At 35.2% G+C, this 21,945-nt stretch overlaps 1 protein-coding gene across 1 annotated transcript in view; it reads left to right on the top strand.

Moving 5' to 3' along the window:
* Positions 1-21,945, top strand: part of diaph3 (diaphanous-related formin 3) — a 352,867-nt gene that overhangs the window by 25,135 nt on the left and 305,787 nt on the right. The window contains exons 3-4 of the mRNA XM_051123390.1: positions 6,289-6,462; positions 10,905-11,009. Of these exons, the coding sequence (XP_050979347.1) occupies positions 6,289-6,462; positions 10,905-11,009 (279 nt within the window). The remainder of the gene's footprint in view (positions 1-6,288; positions 6,463-10,904; positions 11,010-21,945) is intronic.

Here is a 21,945-nt window from a genome sequence, read left to right as displayed (position 1 = left end):
GCTTACATCTTAGAATTGATTCCTTCTCTCTGATATCTGACATTATTAACTCCATATCACAGACTATCAGAAGCGCCGTGTCTAACACGGTGTTTTGAGTCTCATAACCACAGCATTTTATTCACAGTCAGCTTGACACAAGCCTGATTATGTGCAGTATCAGTTTGCTCAGGTTTTTGAACAAACTGAATTTACTAATCTACTACTTTTTTTTTTTTTTTTTTTTTTTTTTTTTTTTGGTGGTTTCTTTGTGTCTAACACTTGAGAACTGGCCTTTATTAAGCATGCCATGCATTAAATCTACATCACTTACAAGGCTGCATGTAACTGTAAATCTTACATACAATTGATTGTGAAGCTGTTCATCTCAAGGTAAGTATGTAGAATATATATTTGTCTGCATGACTGACTTATTTGTGACCCAGGACCACAAAACCATATGGGTCAATTTTCTGAAACTGAGAATTATACATCTGAAAGCTGAATAAATAAGCTTTCCTTTGATGTATGGTTTGTTAGGATAGAACAATATTTGGCTGAAAATCTGGAATCTGAGGGTGCCAAAAATTAAAATATGCCTTTAAAGTTTCAAAATGAAGTTCTTAGCACTGCATATTACTAATAAAAAAATTAAGTTTTGATATATTTGTGGTAGGAAATGTACAAAATATCTTCATGGAACATGATCTTTACTTAACATCCTAATGATTTTTGGCATAACAGAAAAATTGATCATTTTGACCCATAAAATGTATTTCTGGCTATTGCCACAAATATAGCCATGCGACTTAAGACTAGTTTTGTGGTCCAGGGTCACATTTAAGTGTTTAGTTATTAATTTATTTTTACAGGTAATACCCTACAGTAATTGTTCTCTTCCTGATGATTTTAACGTACCAAACAGTGTTGGGGAAAGTTACTTTTAAAAGTAATGCATTACAATATTGAGTTACTCCCTAAAAAAAGTAATTATTAACTAAAAACTAATTACATAGTTACTTTTTATGGAAAGTAATGCTTTACTTTACTTTTGGGTTACTTTTTAAATCTGGCCAGGGCTTGCTTGTTTGTTTTTAATTATAAATAGTTCTATTTTTGGCAAATGTAAAAGCCTTTTCACACCAAAAGCCTCAGGTTTTGAGAAAAGTCATTCATAAATTCATGTCTGTAAAACAACTCAACTCAAGAAAAAAATGTCAGCTCTTCAGCAATAAAAAAAAAAGGAAAAAAGGAAAACTAATGTTAGATTATCTCGAGTAATTTTACTTATTAGTATGGTTGAATTGGATCATTGAAGGTCGGCAGCAAAAAAACTGGTTAATAAAATGGGATTAAATGCATAAAGGATATTTTTTTATTATTTAACATATTTAATCATTGCAGGTTTGCGTCATATTCTGAGTTGAATTTCACGGTTTTTATTCATTTTTAGGAATACTGAATCTTTTTTGTGAGTGAGATGATTTAATGGATGTTCACATTTATTCTAGAGCTAACATCTTACTCCCGATTTCTCTCAAGATGGGAGGAGAACTTTTAATCAATAAATGGAGGGAAAAGTAACTGGTGTTACTTATTTGAAAAAGTAACTCAGATATTTTCTTGTCAATTAAAAAGTAATGCGTTACTTTACTAGTTACTTGGAAAAAGTAATAATATTACGTAACTCGCGTTACTTGTAATGCGTTACTCCCAACACTGGTACCAAACACTAACTAAAACATAAGACTTTCAAAAAGGAAAAATGCAAGTCAGACAACTTATTAACAAATGGAAAATTAGGCTAATTAATTAACAGTTTGCAAATTCTTATTAGCAAAGCTTTGTGAAATTGTTTGTGTTTGATTTTCTTAATTCGTTTGTTAGAGTGAGGAAACAAAGATGGTGCTAAGAGTAATTCTGAAGCATGTTAGAATTTCATGTCCTGCTCTGAATTTCATTAAACATTGTTGGTATCAAGGCTGTGCAGCTGGACCTGTTTCCTCTAGCAGCAGCGTAAGGTAATGAAATATTTTGGATGGAGAACTTTAGGTCATGGAGTGGAGCAGTCAGTTAATTTAAACAGCACCTAGACCATCTTATCGATGGAACTCAGTGGCCGTTTTTCACCCTCATGGTGAATAGCAGCAACTTTGGCATTTAGCACCGCAATCTTCTCCATCCTCCCTTCGATCTCATATCATCCTTCTCGCTTTCCTCACTTCTGCCCTGCTTACTCAATATTCATCTCTTCACTAGGTGTCCTCTTTCCTAAATACATTTCAATCTTCTCTTCTTTAATTCTTTGCCTCCTGGGTCCTTTACTCCATCTCTTTCTGTGTTTCTCACCATCTTCCTTTATTGTAAGATCACTCTTGCGGTCTTAAAATGTCTTTTGTTTCTTTTGCATTATCGATTAGAATCAGAATGTGTTTTTGTTTGTGTTGGTTTGGTATCGATTCTCAGTCTCTAGTCGCCAGAGGGAAGGTAGACCCAGGAACAGGGTAATCAGGATTATGATGAGATAGATGCCGTTGGGACACTCCTTTTCTCTCTTTTTCTTTCTCTCTATCATGCACATGCACCCTAAAGGTGCGGTCCTGAATGAACACATGAATTAACCGTTATAAGGATCAAGAAGCAGATTTAGATACACAAATGCAAAGAAGAACAACAAAAATGAAAACTTGCTGGAAACTCACTCTCAGACCATTGAATATGTTTTTTTTCTTCATTGGAACAGATTAGGGCTGGGCGATATGGCCAAAAATTAAAATGCTGATTATTTCAGAACGTTTAACCGATTCTGATTTCAAATGCACCACGCATGAAGTTAAAATTTAAGTTAAAATGCCATAATGATGGACTTGTTTCTTATAAACATGCAGCTTTTCACTTCAAAAGATGTTGATTGATTGGCTGCTTTTATCAGCTGTTTGGACTCTCGTTCTGACGGCACCCATTCATTGCAGAGGATCCAATGGTGAGCAAGTCATGCAATGCTAAATTTCTCCAAATCTGTCCAAGAACTCACCTACTGTAAATCTTGGGTCAGCCTGAGGGTGAGTACATTTTCAGCAAATTTTTGTTTTGGGTTAAGTGTTCCTTTAATGACGAAATGGTGAATAAGTTGAATTAACAGATGCGTTTTTAGGAATTTGTGTGGTGGCAGAATGGTGTAGGATGTTTTTGATGAGTGAATCATGTCCTTGGATAATGGAGGGCTCTTTTCCAAGTGAGGGCTGATGTTTGGTCATGGTAGAAATGTGTTTTGGTGCTGAGAGGCTGAATTACTGAAGAGGGGTCTGGTGGAGTGATCAGAAGAGGAATCAAGGGGAATAGAGCCATTAGTAACATCAAAGTGTCTGTTGGCGAGAAAGGGAGAGAGAGATTGCATGAAAGTAAGGTGCAGACTCACTCATAAACACCTAAACAGCCCTGAAAAGCACTTCATCATCTAGATCAGCTCACGTCGGCTGCGGTATGATGGCTGTTGTTGTTATCGAGGTAGCGGCTGCACATATTTATTTATCTATTCACCGGTAACGAGTGTAGAATAGCAAAGCGCTTCTTCCCTCCGCTGGGGATGAATCTCTGTGATTAAACTGATCAGTGCCATCACTCAGTGTAGCGAAGAGGCGCTTTAGGGCAGCGGCAAACCAAATTAGACAGATGATGGTGTCGTTTGGTATCAGACACCACGCATTTGCTCCCTGCATTGGCTCCGTGCACTGTAGTCGCTAGCTATGCTCTGATCTACTGCTTGTGTTTAATTAATTTTACATCAGTGTCATTGCTGATTATCTCAGCGTGTTGCTCTCCTTCTTACTGAGATAATGCGCGATGGGTGGCGTCGGGGAAAAATATTTTCCGAGATAACTGCTGCTAATTCACCCGTCCCTCGAAAGAAAGGGGGCAAGGCCCCTGAAAATAAACCACCTACCTTTTCAGCCAACACTGACATCTCAATCGCCCATCTTCTCCCCGTTGCGCCCACAGGCCGAGGGAGAGAAAACAGCTCTCTGACAAATCTAATCCAATTAGGAAATCATTATCTGTGTGATGCGGGGGCCCACCACCTCTATATAAATCGACGGCAAGTTACACTGTATCCCTTGACGCTCTGTTCGTTAGGCATGCTGAATGTGAAGCTGACAGTCTTCTAATGAAAGTCTGCTTACAATAAGGAAGCTGTAACTGATCATAAACAAAGTTCACAGTGCTAAAGTGGGTGTTTGATAAAGATCTGAAAGCTTTTGAACCTGTGTTCACTTCAGCCTGGTCTTTTGAGGCCATTAGTAGGTTTGTTCAAAACCGCTGTGCCTTATAGATTTGTTGCCTTGTTGCAAAGTTTTAACCTCATCAACAGTTTGTAAAACTGTCAACACTGATTACATTCTACATGTTTGACTAGTTTGTGCAGAATGCCCTTTTGTGTAGTCATCACGACTGCAGAAATATAATAATGGTGAACTTTTGGGGATGATGTAATAGTGATAATATTAGTAATATGTTGTTGTTGTTAAAGGGATGGAATGAAAAATGAAAATTTCTCACCCTCATGTTGTTCAGAACACCTACTACCTTTCTGGACTTTGTATGTGGTAGTTGCGTTGTCTACACAGGGTCGGAAAGCTCTCGGATTTTATCAAAAATATCTTAATTTGTGTGGCGAAGATGAACAAAGGTCTTACGGTTTTGGAATGACATGAGGGTGAGTAATTAATGGCAGAACTGTATTTTTGGATAAATAATTGGTTATTAATAATTAATAATTAGGGATTAATTAGGGATCCCTTTCAATTGGAATTGCTTAGATTCTTCTTCTGTCTCCTCCAAAACTAATCGCACTTTTGAGGGCTTAAACAAGCTCAAACTCATGAAACTTGCACACATGCTAATATGGGTTTCAGAAGTGGCAAAATGGTTCCATAGCGCCACCTGTAAAATTTCAATGAAGTGCCCCTCGAGCTATGTTTCACATACATGTGCGAAATTCAGTAGACGCATGTAACACACCAATACCTACAAAAAACTTCCCCAGTACGAAGTCCAAAACCCAACAGGAAGTCTGTTATTTTGAATTTTCTCTGCAAGTTTTCTGCCGTTTTTGCCATTTTCAGGCATTGTATTTAAACAAACTCCTTCTACAGATTTAAACAGATCAACACCAGATTTGGTTAGTGTAATCTAAAGCCCCTTGTGATGTAAAATTATGAAGATCTTGAGTTTTCGTTGAAGGGCGTGTCCGTGGCGTTCTGACAAACTTTGTTTCGCCATGAAAAAGTTGTTATAATTCAGGCATACAATGTCTAATCTGCACCAAAATTCACATGTTTGATAAGAGTCCTGTCCTGAACACGTCCATGACCATATTCAGTTATAGTGATAGTGCCACCTGCTGGCAACAGGAAGTGACATGTTTTAAGCTGTAACAAACTCCTCCTAGGGATTTAATGACATCAACATTGTTTGTTCAGTCTAATCTAAAGGCCTTTGCAATGTTAAATTGAAAAGATCTTGAGTTTCTGTTAATGGGCTTGTCCATGGTGGCGTGACAAAATTCGATGTTTCACCATGGGAATAGAAGTTGTTATAACTCATAAAATGTCTCATTTACCCCAAACTTCACACATTCTGGCCTGAAAAGATCTGAAGGCGGATATTCTGTTATAATCACAGTGCCACCTTCTGGCAACAGGAAATTACTTCATTTACAGCAACTTAAACATGCAATGGACAATCTTCACAAAACTTCACATTTTTGGTCCTGGCCTGAAGACATCTTCATGTCAATATGCAGTTATAGTTATAGCACCACCTGTTGGCAACAGGATAAGGCATGCTTTGCACTAACTCAAGCATACCATGATACCAATCTGTACCAAACTTCATATGTTTGATAAAAGTGCTGGCCTCAAGACATCTACATGCCAATATCCAGTCATAGTCATAGTGCCACCAGCTGGCAGCAGGAAGTTTGGCACATGACTTTGACATATTCCTTCTATATTTACCCCATTAAATGCATATTGCTCACCGTTTGCTGTTTTCCTAAAGCCACCGGGTGGCAATGAGCTCGAGTGCAAAGGCCCTTTCACCGCTGCTTGCAGCTTTCAGAGTTATTTATAATTATATAATATAATAATAATATTACAATGAAAAAAATGTTTAGTAATGCAGTATGAGAGTTTTGAATGGTAGTGTACATTTTGTGTGTTACCTAAATGTAGAAATAATCAACAGGCTGATCATTATCATTGAGCCAGTCTCACTTATACTCTCACAAATGTCTCCTTTTTCTTTTAGCTGGACAGATTTTCCAGTATCCGGATCCCTGGCAGTAAAAAGGAACGGCCGCCCCTCTCCCACATGTCCAAACATTCCTCTTCTGGCGACTGGTCCACTTCCTCTGAATTTGAGGAGCTTTCTTCTAAGATCACGTCGGAGAAAGAAATCCTTGCCCTCTTTGAGAAGATGATGGTAAGATGCATGCAATTGTAGACAAAAAATGTACTTTAAAGGGTTAGTTCACATTCTGTCATATTACCCACCTTCATGTCGTTCCAAATCTTTAAGACCTTCGTTCATAATCGAAACGCAAATTAAGATATTTTTAATGAAATCTGAGAGCTTTTTGAACCTGCATAGACGGCAAAGCAACTGACACTTTCAAGGCCCAGAAAGGTAATAAGGACATTGTTAAAACAGTCCATGTGACATCAGTGGTTCAACCTTAGTTTTATGAAGCTGCGAGAACTTTTTGTGTGCAAAGATTAACAAAGATCTTATGGGTTTGGAACGACATAAGGGTGAGTAATTAATGACAGAATTTTAATTTTTGGTTGAGCTATCTCCTTAAATTATGATGTGAATCACAAACGCATAAATGGAAACAAACATTCTCTGAGAGTGAGGGATTTGTTGATCTGCATTCATGCCACTGTACACATGTCTACTTATTGTGGACATGCATAAACCAACTAATTATCACTCCTACACAATGACCTTTATCAACCTTTCAACCACAATAATCACTAGAGGTTTATTTGCAATTATATTTTAAGGAAACGCAACCTTTTCATAATGAAATGGATTGTTATGGGTCACTGACCTCAATCAGCTTGCATTCATCGTTGGACAAGGCCCTCATGCCTATAAATACACATACTCAAACACTTTCTCACTTTCTCACATATTGGACACACATCATACAGTCACTGATTTGTTTGCAAGCAGCTTAGTTTGTTGTGATAAATAAAAGAAAATGCGCACAAATAAAATAACCCAGAAATATAGTTTTGATTTGGACTTGATTTGGATGTGACTAAATTGCACATGATAATATCTAATGAGCCTGTTCACTAGAACTAAATTTTAATGTATTGTAATGATATTTTTATCAATGTAAATGTAAAAAGTTTTCACCTTTCTCAATCCTTAAACACTTTTGTTTATACTTATATCAATACGATTCTGCAGCTGTTGAGAGTTAACTGAATTCCATTGCACTTTGGCCACACGTTCATCTCAAGCACGTCTGTTTCATCAAATTTCCCACAAGTATCTTTTTAAAACATTGCACAATCTTCCGTTGCCTTAGCGCTATCATACAGAGGGCCCCTTCGGTGCCCTTTCTAAGAGTGGAGGTGGTGTTAGCAGTTGAGCAGCATCTCTGAGTACAGGATTGAGTGACAGGAGCAGCCACTGCTGGGTAGAGAAGGGAGAGTGTGGATAACGTGGGCAGAGACGCAGTCATTAGTCACGGCAAGTACGAGTTTGGATACATGAGCATGCCAGCAGAGGTGACAGGGCCAACAGTGGTAATGGATGCCTTTCCGCTCTGCGCCCTATCCGCACCTATCCCAGCATCCTCCTCTCTCTCTTTCTCTCTGACACACAAGGACTGCATCACGTCTGCGAACCCATCAGTGAAATCTTAAACTGCTCTGCTGATCTATCATCTCAGAAAAGAAAAGGAGAGCGCTGTGGGGAAAAGGAAATAAGACTGGAGGACACTAGGACTGTTGCACTCAACGTCGTATGCAGCTGTTATTGTCTTTCTTTTCTTCTCTCTCTTATCGATTGTATTGTTCTGTCTTTTGCCTTGAGATTTCCATGCCCTTTCTATCTGTTGATAGTAGTTGTAAACTGTCCACGGTTGCAACCTAGTTCTTTTCTTTGTCTCCGTCTCTGTCAGAGATAGTGAGTTTGAGAAGTGCAGCTCGCTAGTTTGTTTTGGCACAGGACGTGTTGCTTCAGTAATCTGGGAAGTAAAATTGCCAAATATATCTGCCAGTGTCTGTCTTAGCAGTACAACAGGTTCAGATTTATGAACATGCTCATTTCTGTTTCACTGTTAATTTCTAATCATTTCAGAAATTGGCCCTGTTAGATTTTCTAATACATAATTCATGACTTCATCAGTCAGGCTTGCGTTAGGTACTAATTTTCCAAAGATCTCACAGAATTGCACACAAAAATGTGTCCACATAGACAACAGATGTTTAGAATAGCCAATTGTATAACAATTGAGCAGAAATGCTCCTTTATTCATTAACTGTTTTAATTTTTAAAGTGTTTCATCACTTACTCAACACTTAATGACTCTTGCTGAAAACCAGGGCATATTTTTACATTCAGCTTTAACGTTCAGAGACCCAGCATAGGAGAAGAATTGCAACATTTGCTTAAAAGAAATGAAATAATACCGAACTTTCACTATAAATGTAAAAACTGTATACAGCAGTAGCTGACACTCTAAAATCTATTATAACAATTTTGATGGGAGAACACGTCTCTCAAAGGGGTAAAACATTACTTTAAAGGCACTCAACTGTCTGCGAAATGGAGCTTTGTGCTATTCTATCCTACCTCTCTCATTCGGCACAAATCTATTCCATAATATTTCCATATTTGCGATACATCCAAATGCTACAATATTATTTATTATGTAAATTAAAGACTTGGTACTTCAGTCGCGTTCTAACGGTGACACAATGAGGCGGGCGTGCTGATTTTTCGTTCACTGTGTTTTATTTTGATAAAATACCAACTGTGCGGTCAAGTTAGCAATGCTAGAAGCCTGGAACTGGCTTTGTTTCGCCACTACTTCAACTTTTCTCATATCAACAAAATCAACTTCAACAAAAATCGCTTTCAACATTTGAGTTTCCTTTCTGTCACAAAACTGAACTGAAACTCAGGAAATATAGGCTATGTTACGTGTCGCACAGTTTTTCCCCTTGTCTGTCAGTTAACTAAATTAAATATATTTAAAGTATTTATTCCTTATATGTATATATGTACTGCAGATTTTATAGCCTATATATGACATTAATTTGATATAATATTTAGTGTTTTCACATGTAGGTGGAAATTTTTTTTACATTTGTACTACTCTGTTTAAAATAAATGAAAAGAAACCTAGCATAGTAGATTTTCTTTTTATTTTCCTGTTGTACCGAAATCGTATCAAACCGTGACCCTCGAAAGGAGGTATGTACCGAACCGTGACATCTGTGTACCGTTACACCCATATAATATATATATATATAAGGGCTGTCAGCAATGCATTAACTTAGTTATGAAAAAAAAAAACGTGATTAAAATATTAATGCAGTTAACGCGCATATTACCTTTAAAGCCACAGCAAAATTATTGTATGTCTCCGAGCAACACAGCGGTGTTTAGTTTCCACATTTTGAACGAATTGTGTGAACCAATGATTCAAAGGTCCATTCATAAAGAGAGCCATTTACTTCTTTCGTGAATGAGTCAGCCCATTAAACAACTCATAAAGGCATTTATCACCTTATCTGCTGGAAGATTTAGGTTCTTATTTAGAGTATCATTTCATTAAAAAAAAAGACTAAAAATAAAAACATTAAAGGGATTGTTTACCCGAAAAATTACAATTCTATCATTTACCCTCATGTCATTTTAGAACTTTCTTTTGTGAAGCATAAAAGAAGGTATTTTGAAGACTGTTGGTAACAAAGCTGTTCTGGTTACCAGTTACTTTTATTGTATGAACACAAATACTGGAATATTGCTCAAATGATCTTCTTTTATGTTCCATAGTTTACATTAGGTTGTTATAGCCTAAATGTTTGTGTAATTAATTTTATGTTGAATCAAATGAAATATTTCTTTCTAAAGCTACAGTTTGTAATCTCTATTTGGTACTTTCTCATTTAACACAAAAATAGCTTTAAATGATCTTTTGTGGGTATTTTCAGTCAAATTTATTTTGCGATTTAATTTGATTAATTAATCGAAACATCATGTAAGTTTAATAAATGTAATCGACTGACAGCCCTAAAAAAAATTTATATATATATATCACCTTATTTAAATGGCCAAATAGTGTAATTTCCTAACTTTTCATGATCCTTTCTGGTTAAAATTTCTTATTTTTCAAATACAGTTGCTGTATGTGCTGAATTGTGGTGTTGTAAAGGTTGAAGATAAGTAAATAATACCCCCCCCCCTTTTGGAAATTTAACACGTATTATCAGTCTTTCTTTGTGTTTGTCATTTTCATCACCTTTCCTTTTTCTTAATGTCATAAGATGCAGGGAAGACATCAGCCTGATGGATTCACAAGCAGAGGTTGACTTCCTGCGGTTTCATTTATTTGCAGTTCCAAAAAGAACAGGTGTTAGGCATGATTTGAATTATGTGAGCTTTGAAATGGAAAGATGCAAGTGCTCTTTGCTTTTCTCTGGTTTACAACCAGCATCTTCAGTACTTTTTTCTTTAAAGCAGAAATATGTTGAAATCAGTATAGTCTGTTTAGGTCAGAGGTCTTGCCACTTATAATGGAGGTTCGCATAAAGCAGGTCACAATACTAAAGAACTTAAGTAGTTTTTCTTCTAAAAGGAATTTTTTCTTCTCTTACATGTATGGTCTGTGTTTTCAGGAGGATATGAATCTTAATGAAGAGAAGAAAGCGCCTCTCAGAGAGAAGGACTTGAGCACAAAAAGAGAGATGGTCCTTCAGTACATCATCACAGCTGCAAAAACCGTAAGTCAAAGAATGATTGCAGCTACACAGGCTAACATACAAACCTGAAAGGATGAGCAGTAAATACATTTCATTTCTCTTCCATCCCTTTGAGCTTCCTTTTGCCTCATAATAGATTTTGATTACTAACTTTGATATTGAATAAGAAGACGGAATCTTTTGACCTAAAGGCCATAGGAGGTCACGCCTCAGACTGCTCCAATCAGTTCCTGTGTCGGATGTGTCAGCATCTTTGTAAAACAGGAAAATAATAAGCAAAGGTCTGTATGTGTGCCTGTATATCCGTGTTCGTTTGTTGCCAACTATGTGCAAGTCTGTTTTTGTACTAGTGGGTTTGCCCTGATAAAAATATCTGTAACTGCAGGCCTCTTATGAGGACATTGACAGGCTAAAGACTGTATTTATCGGAGATGATTGCCCTCATTTTAGTTTGTCTCTTTTGTTCTCCTGTCCTGAGGTGAGAGGAAGGCGGTGAACCTCCTCATGTATACTTATGAACTCATAATGCTGTGGTAAAAGATGGCAAGATGTGATTTTACTTCATCTTCCAATGCCTAGTTTGCCATTTTCTGCAAATCGTCTGAAGCTTTTTATGCTAGAATACTGTAGGGAGAAGAAATAAAGACTGACATTATTATAAAAGCTATTCTTAAAATCCTCTTCTTTTTAATATTTAGTTTATGCAGCTTATTCAATCTTTAATGGATACAAATGATGTTGTCCGTGCATGTGTTTTCTTTTAAACTGTCATATACCTCAATTAATTTGAATGTGCTAGTTTAGCATTAGAAACAAAAAATTGCATCATGTTCTTGTTGAAAAACTACAGGTTGGGAGTGTTTGCCTCAAACACTCTTATACATGCTGGTTGGAGCTACCTGCATTAGATTGATTTCTTAGTTTTAAGCCACACCGCTTAGAGGATTGTTTGTCGCGATGTTGGCGAACCAGACTGACAAGCGTGCACGTCTTAGAATTGCATGTGTTCAACAAATCCTCTAGTTCTTCCGCTGCACGACAAGGCTCCACACAAGTGGAAACTCTATATGCAGGATTCAGGCAAGGTGGATAAAAAATGCATTTTTTTCCACCGAAATTAATTCCCCAATCTAATCCTCCTGACGGTTAGCTTTGCGTTCGTTTACAGGGCCTGCGAACGATGGAGGAGAAACAAGAACAAGGGAGTTTAATTATAATGCCGTTCCTCTCTTTCCACTGAGAATTTAATTATTTTGGAGTACTTGGAGATTTCAGGATGATTCAATTTGGATTGTATTTGCTATCTGGAGTGGCTGGTCGGGACTTGTGGTTTTTCTCCAATCAGCTTTAGTCTCTTTCTGCATTCGGAGTGCTGAAGCTCGTAGACCTTGGACAATCATGATAAAACTCCCAGTGTATTGGAATCTATTGAGTTTTCTCAGAAAAAAAATGGCCTTAAAATAGATTACCCAACATTTTACATTCTCCAAATAATGAAAAAACTAAAACCTTTTATAGACAATAAGGATGTTTTACAGAAATCAAAGAATACTGTTAAACATTTATAGAAAATGCTTCCGAGCCAGCATTCCTAGACATATATTAAATTATTTTTTGCTGTATTTCTTTGCAAGGTTGAGAAATTCAGGTTGAAAATCTACTAGCAAATTCAAAGTAGTCACTTAAATAATAGTTTTTTCTCTCTTTAATTTGTTGTGTATTACAGTATGTGACATTTCATTTAATTTTAGTTGATATTCTTATTATAATCAGGCTTCTGATTTGGACTGACTGTTTTTCAGGCTTGACTTTGAAAATATGTAAACTACCAGTCAAAAGTTTTTGAACAGTATAATTTTTGATGTACTTTAAAGAACTCTTTATTTTGCTGTTGCTATTTTTACTATTTAAAATAACTGTTTTATATTTATATATATTTTAAAATGTAATTAGTTATAAATGAATTTTTAGTAGCATTTTGATCAGAAATCTCTAATATTTTGATTTTCTGCTCAATTTGAAGCTGATTTCAGGCTGCTTTGATGAATAGAAAGTTCAGAACAACAGCTTTTAATCTTTGTAATGTTATAAATGTCTTTATCATCTCTTTTGATCAATTTGAAGCATCCTTGCTAAATAAAAGTATTAATTCTATAATTTTTTTTTTTTACACCAAAAAAAAAAAAGAAGCTTTTGAATGGTGTAGTGTATAATCTTACAAAAGCTTTTTATTTCAGATAAATGCTAATCTTTGGATCTTTCTATTCATCAAAGAGTCCTGAAAAAAAATTGAATATTGGTAATAATAATAAAAAATGTTTTTTGAACAGCAACTCAGCATATTGTAATGATTTCTGAAGGATCATGTGACACTGAGGACTGGAGTAATGATGCTGAAAATGTAGCTTTGATCACAGGAATAAATTAAATTTGAAAATGTATTCAAATAGAAAGCAGTTATTTTAAACAGTAAAAATATTTCATATTTTTATGAAAATATTACTGCTTTTGCTATATTTTAGATCAAATGAATGCAGGCTTGGTGAGCAGAAGAGACTTTTTTTAAAAACATTATAAATCTAACTTCAAAAACTTAGTGGTGTAGTTTTGCACATCCTTTCTTGTTAGGTTATACACAATTTATTTATTTATTTATTTATTTTTTTTAAATTGAATCTGTTGGACAGAACAGACGGTGATGTATTGGTGTTTTCGAAATTTCCCTTTTCATACTCAAATAAGCTTCTTCTCACACTACTTTGACTAGTTTGATGGATGGACGTTACTTTAAATGTAGAAAGCATCCTGGAGTTTCTCTTTCTCTCTCCTGCACTTGCCTGCTCCTGCCCTCCTTCATCTCTCACTCTCTCCATCTCTTGTCTTTTGACATTCAGGCCTGGTTGTTTACCCCCTGTCTGTGTTCTTGACGAATAATTGCCTCTCAGTGAAGCCTTTCCTGTTGGCTCTGCTCCTTCGTCTCGCCTGGTAATTGAAACTATAGATTCTGGCATAGGGTCCTCTCCCTCTCTCTGTTAATAACATTCACCTTTTAAACATTCACCTTGCCATTGCCAGCATAGAGTCTGGGTATAATTACCATTTGCTGTATCTGGAATGGATGGTCATAGTCAAAGCTTTTGGTCTTGGCAATTGATGTGTTGTCATTAGGTCTTGTTTAGTGCTTATTAAGTGAGATTAAAAGAGCTGGAAACAACAAGTCCCTGACATTCGAATACAAGTGGCATTCAGAAATGAATTGAGAATGCCTTGGACATTCTTTCTTAATTGCTGATTTATTGATAGATGAATGGATCAACAGAAAAAACACTTTATTTCCCAGAATCCGTTGTCTGTGAATTGCACTTCAGTAAATCTTAGTTATTCCAAATGAAATTCAAATAAAAACGATAAGCGTACCAGCCTCTACTTATGCAGTGAGGATGGTTGGCACTGATTATAGAAAACGCTGGATGGTCAGGACACGATATCGGTGTGAGCTAATGGAGGATGTTGACTCATCGTGTTCTGATAGCTAATGAATAAAGACAGACTGCATACATACCCGAGACACACTCAGACCAACACTCATCCCTTAATTAGTCACAGTATACGTCCATTAGTGACACAGACCAACTGCATTTGAGCTGTGAATGCGAAAGCAGTACGACGCAGCAGGAGGGTGAACTCTAAACATGTTTTCATCACCATCATCATAATCCCTACCTCCATTGTTTATGATCCCTGGTTCATGTGAGTGTCACGTATTTAGAGAAATGCTACTGAAAGTAATGAATCAACAGAATCAATGCTATTCTTACGTCCTCATCTGCTTGGTCGGATAATACCTTGCTTGGTAATTACAAAGATTAACCTATAACTAACCTTTCCATTCTGCTTTTGTGTCCTCTTCAAAATATCGCAAAATTGTTGGTCATGAAATAATTATTGGGTTTTAATACTTGGATGATGATGGGACTGATAAATTTATCCCACATTCGCAGTGTGGCTCTTTTGTTCTGCTCCAGATATGTGCTCTGGAATTCAACCACTTCATTGTAGAACGGAACAATAGAGCTGGCAAACGTTACATGCATAAAACGGGCCACCATCCAAACTGTAGGTCCGGATGAGCCTGGTTATTTAGGCGTGATATCAGGCAACCTGCTATCCATCGGTTTTGGAGCACGAAGCATGAATTTGGACAGTGATAATTTTATTTTCTTAAGGAAAAATTATGTTCGGCTGAGGCTTTTGAAAAGATTTCAGACCGCATTATTATTTTTTTTAATCAAAGACAGATTTTGAAAATATTTTACAGATGAGGCCCATTTAAAAACGGTGGCATTAAAACAGCCATCTCTTGGCTCCAATTTTTTTTTTCGTGTGTGTATATGTGTGTGCTTGCAAATAAGGCTTTAATGATTGACAATGCTAATAAACCACATCGAGAGCATGTATCTTTCTGTACCATTGTTCATGTTTTCTGGAAGTTAGAGTAATTGGGAGACATAGTTACTGAATAATAAGGGTTTAAGCAGCCTAGTGTCTCGTTCACTGTTTTTTTTTCCTCGTTAGCATTTGTAATACTGTTGCTAGAAGCCATGCATTCTTACCTGAACTCTACCACTATCTGACCCAGTGCACACCAAATAGACTCAAATTGAACTTCTGCCAACCTGTGTGTAGGATGTATAGAATGTATATTAGTGTTAGATTGGTAGTTATTGTATGGGCTTCAAAAATGACGTTTTACTGCCATAGAAAATGGCTCAGGAGCTAAAACTCAAATCTGTGGTATTAAAGGGAACATAGCACAGTTTTGACGAATCTCACGTTAATCTTGAGTACCTATAGAGTAGTATTGCATCCTTCATATCTTTGAAGAGTATTTTGTTTTATCAGATTTTTAAAAGAAAGATACAGCTTTACAGATTTTTTTTTTTTTTTTTTTTTTTTTTTGGGTGTAGCTAAAGAGTCACAAGCACTTACATCAAGTGGCAACCATCCGGTCTCTCTCTTGAAACCAACTGAATTGACTTAAACTGCAATTCATCGACTGGCTGCTAGATCAATTTTTTTTGGCTCCAAAAGATTCTTAAAATGCCCAACTTTACAGCAGAAAGAAATGTTTGCTGCCTGGTACAAAAAGTGGTTTTGATCTGTTTGAATTCTGTTAACCCTTAAAGTTCTGCATAATTAAGTGACAGCCACTTGAATGACAGGTGGTGTCACTGCTGCTGTCATCACTGTTAAGCTAGGTGGGTGTAGTTTCAGCAACCAGCTCCACCCACGTCCTGCCTCTTTGCCCATTTCCAATTATCAGGGTGTGACGTGCTGCCAATATAGCGATGACTGGCTCCACCCACTTTGGGCTTCAAATATGTTTTTCAGAAACCTACGGATGACGTCACAGATACGACGTCCATGATTTTAATAATCTATGACTTACACACGGATTGCCAGCAAAATATAGAAATTTGATACAGCTTTACTTAGCGCCTGTGGTTCTGACTCATGACCGGGATCTTTTGTCGCTGGGACTGCTCCATCTTTCATTATCAAACATTGTGCAAATCCAGTGTCAAACTGGGCCTTGTTTATAAAACCTTCTTCACACAAATGACAGGAGCAACCAAACACACTTGTGAAACTCTGTTGCTTCCCCTAGTTTTTTGGGAAGCTGAACAAGGTTATCTTTCCCTCACATCCAAAAAAACACTTCTTTGGAGACATTTTTCTTTTGTAACCCCAATGAAGTGCGTTAATGGGATTTTCTGGTAGAAATACCCATACAAGGAATTTCTCTCTTCATGACGTTTTGAAGGGCTATGCTCAAAAACTTTCCGAAGCTTTCCGAACCTGGAAGATGTATATTTGGAACAAACTCCACTCCACAATCATCCAGATTGTTTTCTGATACTTTGTACTTTGTTCAACATGAGAATCCAACTCTTTAACAGTGTAAATAACTCAAAATGCATTAAATAGCATTAGGCACCCCCTTTAAAGACACTGCTATTAAGGTAAATAGAATTTACTCATCCTCAAGGCATCCTAGGCAGGGCTCTACAGTGCGACGCATCAATGATTCAATTTCCCATTCATAATGTCACTTTATTCCTGAATGAATCAGCCGTTCGAACAAATCAAATGAATAAATGATTTAGTAATTAAATCACTTGCCGCCACCTACTGGCAACTTTAGTTTCATTTTTAAATAGGGCTGTCAAACGATTAATCGCATACAAAAAAAGGTTTGCGTTTGTCTAATTTGTGTGTGTACTGTGTAATTATTATGTACATATAAATACAAACACATTCATGTATATATTTAAGAAATATTTACAAGTATGTGTATTTATTATAATTTTTTTTATATAATTCGTATGTATAAATAAAAATATTTTGTTTATAAAACACTTATTTCTCTTAAACATATATTAATTTGTGAGTATATTTATATACACACATACATAATTTCACACAGTGCACAAACATTTATTATGTGAACTCAAACTTTTATTTTGTATGCGATTAATTGTGATTAATCATTTGACAGCCCTATTTTTTAAAGTATCTTTTGAGTTATTTAATTAATTTAATGTTTCTATATTTAAAATTTTATATTTAAAACATTAATATGAATTTATGAATTTGATTGCACTCATGCTACCTCTGAGCCTCATTAAACATTAAAATGTTTTGTGTTCTTCTGTGTCTCCTCTGTAGTACAAATTAATTTTGTTAATACTGATTTAATTTAATTGGTAACTTATTCTACTTGTTCTTATCCTGTTGTTTTATTTAAAAATTTTAAAACCTTATAAAATATAATTAAAAAAAAAATTAAATGACATACTTAAAGTGAGAAAATGCCATTACAAAGGTAAAAACTAAATTCCCCTGTAAGTCACTGAAATATCACCTCATAATGAGAAGGCTAATTTTCAATCAGTTTTTTCAATCATGTGTAGGATGACTTGAGGGTGAGTAGATCATGGGGTAATTTTCATTTTTTTTGAATGAATTAACCCTTTAAAGTACATTATTTCCTTTTAGCTGAAGATACCAAGAATTAGAGGCTTAAAACTAATTGAGAAAGATAGTGGTGTTGTCGCAGTACTACTGAAAGAAATTTTCTAGGTGTTGCCGACTATTCCAAAGACAAGCATGGCTGAAGGTCTGATTTTCAACGTTTTATTTTCCGTCCATTTGAAGATCTGAAGGTGAACGTGTGACATTGGTCATAATTTGATTTAGAAAAAATGTGCCTCTAAAAAGATCGTGGTTATTGAAAAAGACCATTGTGCTTTGACCTTATCACACCAACCAATGCATAACTGTGGGCAGACTTTTATAAAGAACTTTGCAAAAAACCTGCAGCAATGTTTTGTCAAACACAGGTTGGAATTTTCAGAGAAAAACGTGACTTCTTCACCCTGACGCTGTATGATGTTGTCTTTCGTATGGCGTGAGAGAATAAGACAGACTAATCACTCAATCAAAAGCTTTGTTCATTTACAGGCACAACTCGACAGGTGTCGACAGGTGACACCTCGACAGTGGCATGAAATGTGTCAAAACAGACCAAATCATGCAGTCTTTGTAACAGGCTGACTGTGGCCTTTCTGGATGTTAATGTGATCTTGCTTTAGGTAATGTTCAGCGTAGATAAAAGAGTAGAGTGAAAAAAAGAGAAAATTAAAAAAGAAAAACAATTAAGGCTTGTGGTAATGAATAGGGTTAGTTTTAACCCTCTGGGATTTGAGGGGGTTTTGTGTTAAAATGCTCAGATGGGAAAGACCGTACCTTGCATTGGTTTCATACGGATTTGAAACCAGGAATGTTGCAGTTCATTTGAAAGTAGACATTTAAAGCTTTCGATAAACATACCTCTTGTGTCTGTGAGGGAAGTATCCAATGAGTTTCAGTTAATATTAATAATGCTTTACACGAATAAAAGCGAGGTGACTGCGCCAATGCCTCCTTCGACCCCTAGGGGGTTAAGAAACACACAGATTTTGTGTGTTACAGTCTGCACGTTTCCCCAGATTCATTAGAATACAGGGACAGGCACGCTGAGCTGATCTCTGTTCCAAGGACAGCGCTACCATTAGGCAGTCACAACATTCATCAGTCAAATTAGGAATGTTTTATTCAGCATAGAGAGAAAATGGAAATTCACAGACTCCTCTAAAGGTTATGTAAATAGCCAACAGTGTGCTCTCAGCACTGACAGAAATGCCCACTCATTTATTAACTGGTTAATTAGTTCTTTTTTCCTGTTTTGCTTCTAATGGTCTGACAGCTGTGCAGCATGGGGGTATCCCTGGAAGATCTCTTAAAGAAACATGTTGTACCTTTTGCTTAAGGCTGCAGCTTTTGTTTGCAGATTTTAGCCAAGGTAACAAATCAAGATTCTGTCTGTTCGGGGCAAGGCTTTTATGAAGTAAACAGGTGTTAAAAAAGAGCTCACTAAAAAGCTAAATTTGTAGTTTTTGCGTACTTGTGGTGCCCTAAACCTGTATGACTTTCTTTTTTACGCAGGACATGAAAGACTTTTAGCATGCCAGGCTGCTCTTTGATAAAATAATAGAAGTAGATAATGGTGTTTGAACTCTAGAAATCAAAAAGGTATCTTAAAATTTAGGGATGCACAATATATCAGTATTATACTAGTTATTAGGCATTTATTAGATATTTTCTGTTTATCAATAAAGTCAGTGCTAATTATGTTAATTTTGTTTTTACATTCTGACATTCACATCATGTTAGTCTATAAAATCACTTTTTTTTTTTAAACCTGTAGATATTTAGTTTTATTTTACTGTATTTTTTTATTTTCTTCTATTATTTTTTATTTTATTTAGTTTTTTATTATTTTAATGTAATATTTAATAATTATTTGATTTTAGTTTTCTATTTTATTCTATTGTTTATTTTATTTTATTTTGTTTTGTATTATTTTATTTATTTTTATTTTTATTTGAATTTAATTTGTAATCATTTTATTTTTATTTTGTATTTTATTTTATTATTTATTTTATATTTTATTTTATCTTGGTTTTATTTAATTTTATAAGATTTATTTTATTTTAATTTAATTTTAATGATTTTAATTTTTATTTTTATTTTATTTTTAATTTTAGTAAAATGTAATCATTTTAATAATTTATTTTTATTTATATATTTTTATTTTATTATTATTATTATTATTATTATTATTATATACTTTATTTAATATTTATTTTATTTATTTTGTAATTTTAATCATCTTATTTATTTTATTTTTATTACATTTTATTTTATTTCTTTTTTTTGTTTTATTTTTTTATTCATTTAGTTTTATTTATTTTATTTTAATTTAATTGTTATAATTTTATTTTATTTATTTTATTTTATTTTAATTACATTTTTAATAATTATTTTATTTCATTTTATTTTGACAAAAATTCAAATATTGGTACATCCCCAATAGTTTTCCTTTTGACTTTATTCATTATTCGTAGATATTCACTGAAATTCCTTTATGCTTGTTTCCATTAACATATGGCATGCTGTGGCAGGTTTGAGATTATTTAAGCATCATTGTTTCTTGTGTCTTACTATTGACATGAAACCTGACTTGTTTTGATATAACATATTTGAAAGTGCCTGTAAATCTGGTCCAACATCAGGCTCATTTGCAGAATGTCTTTCTGTTACTCTGATTAGCTATTCAGATGAAATGGTAGAATGCCTGTCAATGCACCATATAAGTTTTCCCAAAGTCTATAGAAAACTCCAGCTAGAGTTGTACTCATCAAAAACCGAAGCACATGTTCCTCTGAGTTTTTTTTTTTTTTTTTTTTTTCCCCTCAGTCTGTGTTTTGCATTTGCTACTGTACTCCACGACCACAAACATACAACATTCCACATCTCATCCCAACCTAGTGATCCAGTGCTTCAGTAGGAGCTGCCAGTGGTGATGAAGATAGATACAGTAAGCTGTAGGAGTACAGGAGTGAGTGATTGTCTACCCAGATGTAGCTTAGCTTGGTGCTCTGTAGAAAACCACCACTTCCAGAGAATCCAGTCTGTTTGATGCAGGGTGACAGGACCTTGGGTCCTTATGTTGTTTTCTTCTAAACTGTGGAGTTGCTCCACATATTTTAAGTATTGTACTGTAGGGGTGTGTGCTGATAATAAATAAACAAAAAAATCATATTAGAGTGGTATAGCTTTGGGCCAATGTGTTAAATATTTACAGTGTCACGGGCTGGCGATTATATAATTATGTGAATAACACTAATTTTAATGGATTTTTTTTTTTTTTTTTTTAAAGCAGAAAAATAGTTAAATTTTTTTAATGTAGTCCTTCTAAAACCCAGTTTCATGTTTGTATTCTAAAGGTAGGTTAGACTTTGAGTTATTTTAAGATAGTTTGCACTTACATTAAGAAAAACCTTTGACATTTTCTCTTTCCTTAAAATATTATTGTTGTCAGTGAGTGGCAAAACCTAGAGTTTTATATTTCTCCAGGATCTCACACACAAGCTTTGCCACTAAAGGGGTGTGTCTATATGCAAATTTGTACCACAATTAAAGGGTTCAACCAAAAATGAAAATTCTGTCATCAATTACTCACCCTCATGTTGTTCCAATCCTGTAAGATCTTTGTTCGTCTTTGAAACGCAAATTAAGATATTTTAATGAAATCCTAGCTTTCTGACCCTGCATAGACAGAAACCTAACTGATGCATTCAAGGACCAGAAAGGCTGTAGGAACATTGTTAAAATGGTTCATGTGACATCAGTGGTTCAACCTTAATATTATGAAGCTATGAGAATACTACTTGTGTGCAAAGAGAAAAAAAAAAACGACTTTATTCAACAATGTCTTCTCTTCCGAATTTCCTTTAAAATACTTTAAATTTGAATGTTTATTTAGTAAAGGCAAACTGTTGAAGTATTTGCA

Source organism: Labeo rohita, chromosome 11, assembly GCF_022985175.1.
Source record: "Labeo rohita strain BAU-BD-2019 chromosome 11, IGBB_LRoh.1.0, whole genome shotgun sequence".
Lineage (NCBI taxonomy): Eukaryota > Metazoa > Chordata > Actinopteri > Cypriniformes > Cyprinidae > Labeo > Labeo rohita.
Note: the sequence above shows the minus strand (reverse complement) of the source record. Positions and strands in the feature narration are given on the sequence as shown.